Source organism: Sinocyclocheilus rhinocerous, unplaced genomic scaffold, assembly GCF_001515625.1.
Source record: "Sinocyclocheilus rhinocerous isolate Xijiao unplaced genomic scaffold, SAMN03320098_v1.1 scaffold1174, whole genome shotgun sequence".
NCBI classification, from domain to species: Eukaryota; Metazoa; Chordata; class Actinopteri; order Cypriniformes; family Cyprinidae; genus Sinocyclocheilus; species Sinocyclocheilus rhinocerous.
This window is the reverse complement of record NW_015654557.1, coordinates 240,733-249,751: the sequence shown is the minus strand read 5'-3', so window position 1 is coordinate 249,751 and position 9,019 is coordinate 240,733. Positions and strand designations below refer to the sequence as shown.

The following is a 9,019-nucleotide window of genomic DNA, read 5'->3' as shown; positions in this document are numbered from 1 at the left end:
AAAAAAAAAAGAGCTGATTGCCGTGCATTATTCTCCACATATAGCGCGATCTGAACCCTAAACACGTTTTATCAAAAAAGCCGGTTTTGTCCACTTTCTCAAGGCATCGTGAGTTCTGCAGAAGCTGCAGAAGCCGACAAGCGCTCTTGTTGTTTTTGAACAGAAGCCGATAAGTCCATTCTAGCCGCTGCGTTCAAAAGTGATCGAGGAAGGATAATTTCGACGAACTTTGATGAACCTGTGATATCTTCTTCAGGGCGAAAAAGGAAAATAAAAGCTGAAAGGTTTCCACGGAAGCTTGTGAAAGCAGCGCGTTACAATGATGAGGGAAAGCTCTGTGTAATCACATCCATACAGTTTATGATCACAACAACAACAACGTTTGTCAGGCGTCTACACTGTCATCGGAGATGATTACAAAGATTAATCCAGTGTGTTTTAAACTCTAAAACATGAAATTGTGGAGTTATCTGCTTTTGCCATAAAACAAACTTTTAATATGTTAAAAAAAAACACTTTCATTGAACTTTTAATTTTGTAAATTACCTGTATTTGTTTAAGTTATTATTACCTAATCAAAACAACCCAACTGCAGTTTGATCGATGTTACTTGGAATGCGCAATAAAAAAAACGTGATTTCTGAGAGTTATCGGTTTTTGCAAATTAACTCTTGATTTGTAGCAATAGCCAACAATACATTGTATGGGTCAAAATTATCCATTTTTCTTTTATGCCAAAAATCATTAGGATATTAAGTAAAGATCATGTTCCATGAAGATATTTTGTAAGTTTCCTACCGTAAATATATCAAAACTTAATTTTTGATTAGTAATATGCATTGCTACAAAAATCATTAGGATATTAAGTGAAGATCATGTTCCATGAAGATATTTTGTAAGTTTCCTACTGTAAATATATCAAAACTTAATTTTTGATTAGTAATATGCATTGCTAAGAACTTCATTTGAACAACTTTAAAGATGATTTTCTCAATATTTAGATTTTTTTGCACCCTCAGATTCCAGATTTTCAAATAGTTGTATCTCAGCCAAATATTGTCCGATCCTAACAAACCATACATCAATGGAAGCTCATTTATTTATGATGCATAAATCTCAATTTCACAAAATTGACCCTTATGACTGATTGTGTGCTCCAGGGTCTCGTATGTGACTCTGTGTGTTTTCTGTGTTCAGCAGTATAACTCGTGGGGCGGTCAGAACTCCTGGGGTCAGTACGGTCAGTATAACCAGTACTACCCACCGCCTCCAACATAACGGAGCCTTCCGGCTGTTTCTACTGCTCCTTCAGCTTCAACATTCATCCCGTCTCCAGTCACACAGTGCGTGTGTGTGTGTTATATTTTGTTTTTTGCATTTTTCCGTCTAAGTGCAAGTGCGTTTTTAATGAGCTGAGTTGGTTTAGTGCTTCTGGCGGTTTAGTTGTGTTCGCTGAGATTGACATTTGTATGGAAGACTTCATCTCATCTCTGCTCCTCAGTGTGATCCTGTTTTCAGAGAGAAACGTGACATGAAGATGTTTTTTATTTTGACTTGGTTTCATAATAAAGAGATTGACATCCTAACTTTCTGACTGAGTGGTTTGCTTCTGTTTGGATTGTGCCGTGTACAACAGTATACTATCTATAGCACTGTTTCTGTGTGCATTTTGTCTAGTAACAAACTATATTACAGTAAACTAAATACCGTCATCTGAGTATACACTACCAGCCAAACGTTTTTGAACAGTAGGATTTTTTGTTTTTTAAAGAAGTCTCTTCTGCTCACCGAGCCTGCATTTATTTGATCAGAAATACAGCAAAAGCAGTAATATTGTGAAATATTTTTACTATTTAAAACAGCAGTTCTCTGTGAATGTTAACTGTAATTTATTTCTGTGATCAAAGCTGAATTTTCAGCATCATTGCTCCAGTCTTCAGTGTCACATGATCTTCAGAAATAATAAAAAAAACAATAGAAATCAATGTAACTAGAAAAATATAAAAAGGGAATAAACGACTTGATAAAACATTAGTTCATTTGCTTAGTCCGTAAATTTTTGTAATGCTACTTAATTTGGGAGGTTTATAAATTCACACAAGCACACACACTCTCACTCATTCACACACACACACTCACACTCACTCATTCACACACACACTCACACACTCTCACACACACACACTCTCGCACACACACTCACACTCTCACTCATTCACACACACACTCACACACTCTCACACACACACACTCTCGCACACACACTCACACTCTCACTCATTCACACACACACTCACACACTCTCACACACACACACTCTCGCACACACACTCACACTCTCACTCATTCACACACACACTCACACACTCTCACACACACACACTCTCGCACACACACTCACACTCTCACTCATTCACACACACACTCACACACTCTCACACACACACACTCTCGCACACACACTCACACTCTCACTCATTCACACACACACTCACACACTCTCACACACACACACTCTCGCACACACACTCACACTCTCACTCATTCACACACACACTCACACACTCTCACACACACACACTCTCGCACACACACTCACACTCTCACTCATTCACACACACACTCACACACTCTCACACACACACACTCTCGCACACACACTCACACTCTCACTCATTCACACACACACTCACACACTCTCACACACACACACTCTCGCACACACACTCACACTCTCACTCATTCACACACACACTCACACACTCTCACACACACACACTCTCGCACACACACTCACACTCTCACTCATTCACACACACACTCACACACTCTCACACACACACACTCTCGCACACACACTCACACTCTCACTCATTCACACACACACTCACACACTCTCACACACACACACTCTCGCACACACACTCACACTCTCACTCATTCACACACACACTCACACACTCTCACACACACACACTCTCGCACACACACTCACACTCTCACTCATTCACACACACACTCACACACTCTCACACACACACACTCTCGCACACACACTCACACTCTCACTCATTCACACACACACTCACACACTCTCACACACACACACTCTCGCACACACACTCACACTCTCACTCATTCACACACACACTCACACACTCTCACACACACACACTCTCGCACACACACTCACACTCTCACTCATTCACACACACACTCACACACTCTCACACACACACACTCTCGCACACACACTCACACTCTCACTCATTCACACACACACTCACACACTCTCACACACACACACTCTCGCACACACACTCACACTCTCACTCATTCACACACACACTCACACACTCTCACACACACACACTCTCGCACACACACTCACACTCTCACTCATTCACACACACACTCACACACTCTCACACACACACACTCTCGCACACACACTCACACTCTCACTCATTCACACACACACTCACACACTCTCACACACACACACTCTCGCACACACACTCACACTCTCACTCATTCACACACACACTCACACACTCTCACACACACACACTCTCGCACACACACTCACACTCTCACTCATTCACACACACACTCACACACTCTCACACACACACACTCTCGCACACACACTCACACTCTCACTCATTCACACACACACTCACACACTCTCACACACACACACTCTCGCACACACACTCACACTCTCACTCATTCACACACACACTCACACACTCTCACACACACACACTCTCGCACACACACTCACACTCTCACTCATTCACACACACACTCACACACTCTCACACACACACACTCTCGCACACACACTCACACTCTCACTCATTCACACACACACTCACACACTCTCACACACACACACTCTCGCACACACACTCACACTCTCACTCATTCACACACACACTCACACACTCTCACACACACACACTCTCGCACACACACTCACACTCTCACTCATTCACACACACACTCACACACTCTCACACACACACACTCTCGCACACACACTCACACTCTCACTCATTCACACACACACTCACACACTCTCACACACACACACTCTCGCACACACACTCACACTCTCACTCATTCACACACACACTCACACACTCTCACACACACACACTCTCGCACACACACTCACACTCTCACTCATTCACACACACACTCACACACTCTCACACACACACACTCTCGCACACACACTCACACTCTCACTCATTCACACACACACTCACACACTCTCACACACACACACTCTCGCACACACACTCACACTCTCACTCATTCACACACACACTCACACACTCTCACACACACACACTCTCGCACACACACTCACACTCTCACTCATTCACACACACACTCACACACTCTCACACACACACACTCTCGCACACACACTCACACTCTCACTCATTCACACACACACTCACACACTCTCACACACACACACTCTCGCACACACACTCACACTCTCACTCATTCACACACACACTCACACACTCTCACACACACACACTCTCGCACACACACTCACACTCTCACTCATTCACACACACACTCACACACTCTCACACACACACACTCTCGCACACACACTCACACTCTCACTCATTCACACACACACTCACACACTCTCACACACACACACTCTCGCACACACACTCACACTCTCACTCATTCACACACACACTCACACACTCTCACACACACACACTCTCGCACACACACTCACACTCTCACTCATTCACACACCCAAACACACACACACACACATAATCTATATAAAGTGACTGTAATCTGATTATGAACACTTTAAAATAATTTACACCGATCATCCGGTTTAATTGTATACATCCTTATTTTATTAGTCTAAATAATAATAATTATTAGATGTAGTATAAAATGTAGAACATTTGCCCATTTACTCTCATGTATATGGTATTTTCGCATGAAAATAAATGATTACATAATGCATTGTGCACACAAGTGGCAAATTCATAATGTTATTTTTAACATTCCAGATTAATGTTAATAAGTTTCAGGGTTTTCTAAACGGAAAGAACAGTTGGTATTAATATCACTCTTAAGTCTTAAGAGAGCACTTATGCGGGGAAACTATCAATCAGCTTAAATGTAATTTATCTCATATTGTTAGTAATTAAATATTTGTGAGGTGATGACCAAACCTTCTTCCAGGGAATATCAGTTACAAAACCATTGCAGTAAGAGATTACGTAAGGCACAGATTGCAAAGTTGAGACACAAAAATAATACAATTTTTAAACCAATTAAAAAAAAATATATATATATATTTGTTTATACAGTAGATTCTTATTATTCCAGATTAGATACGAGTGAGGTGTAAAATTGTTTAAAAATGAGGGACCAAGCTACCACTATTAGAAATATAAGGTATAAAGTTAATTTCTATTGAGTGAAAATGATCTTGTTTGACGTCACGGTCACGTGGGCAGCGCTCTTCCCAGAGTTCCTCGCTCCGCGCATGCGCGCTGTCCTTTCCTCGTTCGGTTGTGGATCGACAAGCATCATCTGATGTAAGGCCCTCTGATTAAACCACTTCTGTGTCGCGTTTAGCGGCTTTAATCTGCTTTAATGCCGCACGAGCCGCTGTGAGAAGCGTTACCGTGTTTAACATTCAGATCCCGAGCAGAAATCCGGCAGAACGAGGCTCTTCTGTGCGTTTGTGTCTCGCTCCGCGTGCTTCCCTCGCGCTCCTGAAGCACAGAGAGATTCAATAATTAATTAATTAACTGATTAAACGTGATGTTAGCGGCTGATGCGGACAAACACTTACAGAGTCCATCGTTTAGCGGAGACCGAAAGTCGCGAGAGATTCGCCAGAAAACACGCGGTCCAGGGAAAGAAAGCCATGCCTTTTGTTGTCGAAGCTTATTTTTTTTTAATATATAAACTTTTTTTTTTCTCAGTGTTTGTTCTTAATACTGTAATGTTACAATTAACATTTCAAATCGTTCCATTTACCGCTTTACCATAATTGTTACATTTAAAATTGTGATGAATAGCATTTAAAAGTATTGCATTTTAAGTTTAAAATTGTTGCTTTAACATTTAAAAATGATTGTTTAACATTTAGAACTTTCTGCTTTTAACTTCAAAAAATTGTTTAAAATAGTTTAAAATTTTAAACGTTTTGCTTTTAATTGTAAATGTTACGTTTAACATTTAAAAATTGTTGCTTTTGTTTTGTTTTTCTTTACTTTGTTTGGGGTTCGACTTTTAAAAAATTGTTTTAACTTGAAAAATTTGTTGCGTTTATCATTTTAAAATAGATGTTTTTAGCTTTAAAAAACTTGCGTTTAACATTCAAAAATTGTTGCTTTTACCTTAAAAACTTTGTTAACATTTAAATTGCATTTAACTTAAAAAAAAAAATTGTTGCGTATAAAACGAAAAACAGATGTTGCTTTTAACTTTAAAAAAAATAGTTTAAAATGTAAAACTTTTTGCTTTAACTTTAAAAATGGCTGATTTTAACGTTAAATTGTTTTGGGTTCAACTTGTTGCATTTAACTTTTATTGTTTTTAGCTTTAAAAAAACTTGCTTTTAACTTAAAAAAAATAGTTGTTCAACATTTAAAAATTGTTGCTTTTAACTTAAAATTGTTTAACATTTGAAAATGTTACAAATAACTTAAAATGGTTACAAATAATGTTTAAAATTGTTACAACTAACATTGAAAAGTGTGGCATTTATCATTTAAAGGTGACATATCACGAAAATCTGACTTCTCCAGGTGTTAAGTGCTATAATCAGGTCCCCGGTGCATCTACCAACCAAGGAAACGTGAAAAAGATTAACAAAACGAGCGCGTCTGATTTCGCTCCCCTAGTGATGTTGCAAAGGGATTTCATTATAATATTACCGCCCCTTAATCTGTAAGTTTACACCCATGACGCCGTGTTTTCGCAAGCGACAGCGGTGCGCTAGCTCTAACGCCATGATGAAAGTTTGAGCAAAGCATGCTAACTGTTCTGTGTTTGGCTGCACAGACGAGCACAGAACACTGTTTAGAGTCCCAGCCTCAGAGACAACAGAGCAGTGCATTTATTGATTTATTTACTGTATATTGCTGCTGCCACACAGATCTAATATAAACATGTGATTTATTTCCCAGCTGTTTACCTTCACAGACATAACCCACTGTTTTTGTAACTCATGTGTGTTTTTAACGTAAACTTGTGTGTGAATGGTGAGCAGCAGCTCATTTGCATTTAAAGACACAGGCACGAAAAACCGCGTGTTTCTGCTTCCACTCAAAATAGGCATTTTCAAAATGATATAATAAATGATCTGTGGAGTATTTTGAGCTGAAACTTCACAGACACATTCTGGGGACACCAGAGACTTATATTACATATTGTAAAAAGGGGCATAATATGTCTGTTTTAAAGTTGTGTGTAACATAATAATAGTTGCAGTGAGAATGCGGTGAGGTCTGACTGAAGCGGATCTGGTTTGTGTGTGTTTGCAGCTCATCATGCAGCTGTTCCTGCGCGCTCAGACTCTGCACTCGCTCGAAGTGTCCGGACTCGAGACCGTCCGTGACGTCAAGGTGAGCCTCGCAGCCGTGTGCGGGAGTCTGGTGATGAGATGAGATGAGATGTGTGATGTTGTGTGGTGTCTGCAGGCTCGTGTTCAGGCTCTGGAGGGTCTGTCTGTGGAGGAGCAGGTTCTTCTGCTGGCTGGAGCTCCGCTGGAGGACGATGCTGAGCTGCTGAACTGCGGCGTCACTGAGCACTGCACAATCGAGGTGCTCGCTAGACTTCTGGGAGGTATTTCTTATACGTTTTTGATATATATTTTTTTTTTTAATATTAATATCTGGATGGTCTCAAAGGCTCTGCTGATGTTTCTGGGGTTGTGTGATTCTCTCATTAGTTCTTGTGGTTGATGTTCAGCTGTGGTTTGTGTCTGTGTTGATCAGGTAAAGTCCACGGATCTCTGGCTCGCGCCGGTAAAGTAAGAGGACAGACACCCAAAGTAAGTCTATTTATTTATTTAAATGCGTTTCCTATAGTCTCTATGACAGAAGAAGTATTGCTGATGTTCTGTCTGTCTGTAGGTGGACAAACAGGAGAAGAAGAAGAAGAAGACGGGCCGCGCCAAGCGTCGCATCCAGTACAACCGGCGCTTCGTGAACGTGGTTCCTACCTTCGGCAAGAAGAAGGGCCCCAACGCCAACTCCTAAACCAGCCCTAACTCAGAGACATGCATTCATAATAAACATTCTCTCTGAACAACAGCTGGTCTGCTTCGATTATTCCACATAGCTAACATGCTAAATATGATCTATGAGTCTATGGAAAACAAACGAGTTAAATTAAATGCTGTTCAGATCTTTTCTTGTTCCTGTATTTTATAATGAAAAACCAAACCCAAAAAAATCATGTAATTTAATATTAACCACCAAACTTGAATTTTATAGCTGTGTGATGCTTGCTTGAGTATGAAATATATATCCATTATAGTTATCAAATATAATCATTTGATAGCTTTAAAGTTATATAAAATATTTTGTAAGTATACAATGAATACTCTCGCTATCTACATGCATCTATGAAAAATATATAGTGCCATAAAAGTGCTTTTATGATTTATTTAAAAATGTTAATTTCATTTTTATATATTCCATTTATATATAATACAGCTAATGCCTTATATATTTAAAATGTAAATTTTTTTTTTCAGAGATGTATTTTCATAAATGTGTTCCTGCAGCACAAAAGCAGTGTTAAGTCGCTGGGGTATATTTGTAGCAATAGCCAACAATACATTGTATGGGTCAAAATTATACATTTTTCTTTTATGCCAAAAATCATTAGGATATTAAGTAAAGATCATGTTCCATGAAGATATTCTGTAAGTTTCCTACCGTAAATATATCCAAACTTATTTTTTGATTATTAACATGCATTGCTAAGAACTTCATTT

At 39.6% G+C, this 9,019-nt stretch overlaps 2 protein-coding genes across 2 annotated transcripts in view; both read left to right on the top strand.

Moving 5' to 3' along the window:
- Positions 1-1,586, top strand: part of LOC107717641 (pre-mRNA-processing factor 39) — a 23,133-nt gene extending 21,547 nt beyond the window's left edge. Inside the window, exon 13 of the mRNA XM_016524453.1 lies at positions 1,201-1,586. Coding sequence (XP_016379939.1) covers positions 1,201-1,278 — 78 coding nt within the window. The 3' untranslated portion in view covers positions 1,279-1,586. The remainder of the gene's footprint in view (positions 1-1,200) is intronic.
- Positions 1,587-5,522: 3,936 nt separating this feature from the next.
- Positions 5,523-8,328, top strand: faua (FAU ubiquitin like and ribosomal protein S30 fusion a). The gene is made up of 5 exons (XM_016524455.1): positions 5,523-5,600; positions 7,560-7,640; positions 7,716-7,860; positions 8,013-8,068; positions 8,151-8,328. Exons 2-5 carry the CDS (start codon positions 7,566-7,568, stop codon positions 8,274-8,276), a joined length of 402 nt encoding a protein of 133 aa, XP_016379941.1. The 5' UTR covers positions 5,523-5,600; positions 7,560-7,565; the 3' UTR covers positions 8,277-8,328.
- Positions 8,329-9,019: the final 691 nt, after the last annotated feature.

Bases quoted from the DNA above. Each gene is read 5' to 3' on its own strand.
- faua (XM_016524455.1), top strand. From the start codon at position 7,566: ATGCAGCTGTTCCTGCGCGCTCAGACTCTGCACTCGCTCGAAGTGTCC. The intron at 7,861-8,012 runs GTATTTCTTATA...TGTGTTGATCAG, and splicing joins GCTCGCTAGACTTCTGGGAG to GTAAAGTCCACGGATCTCTG. The intron at 8,069-8,150 runs GTAAGTCTATTT...GTCTGTCTGTAG, and splicing joins TAAGAGGACAGACACCCAAA to GTGGACAAACAGGAGAAGAA.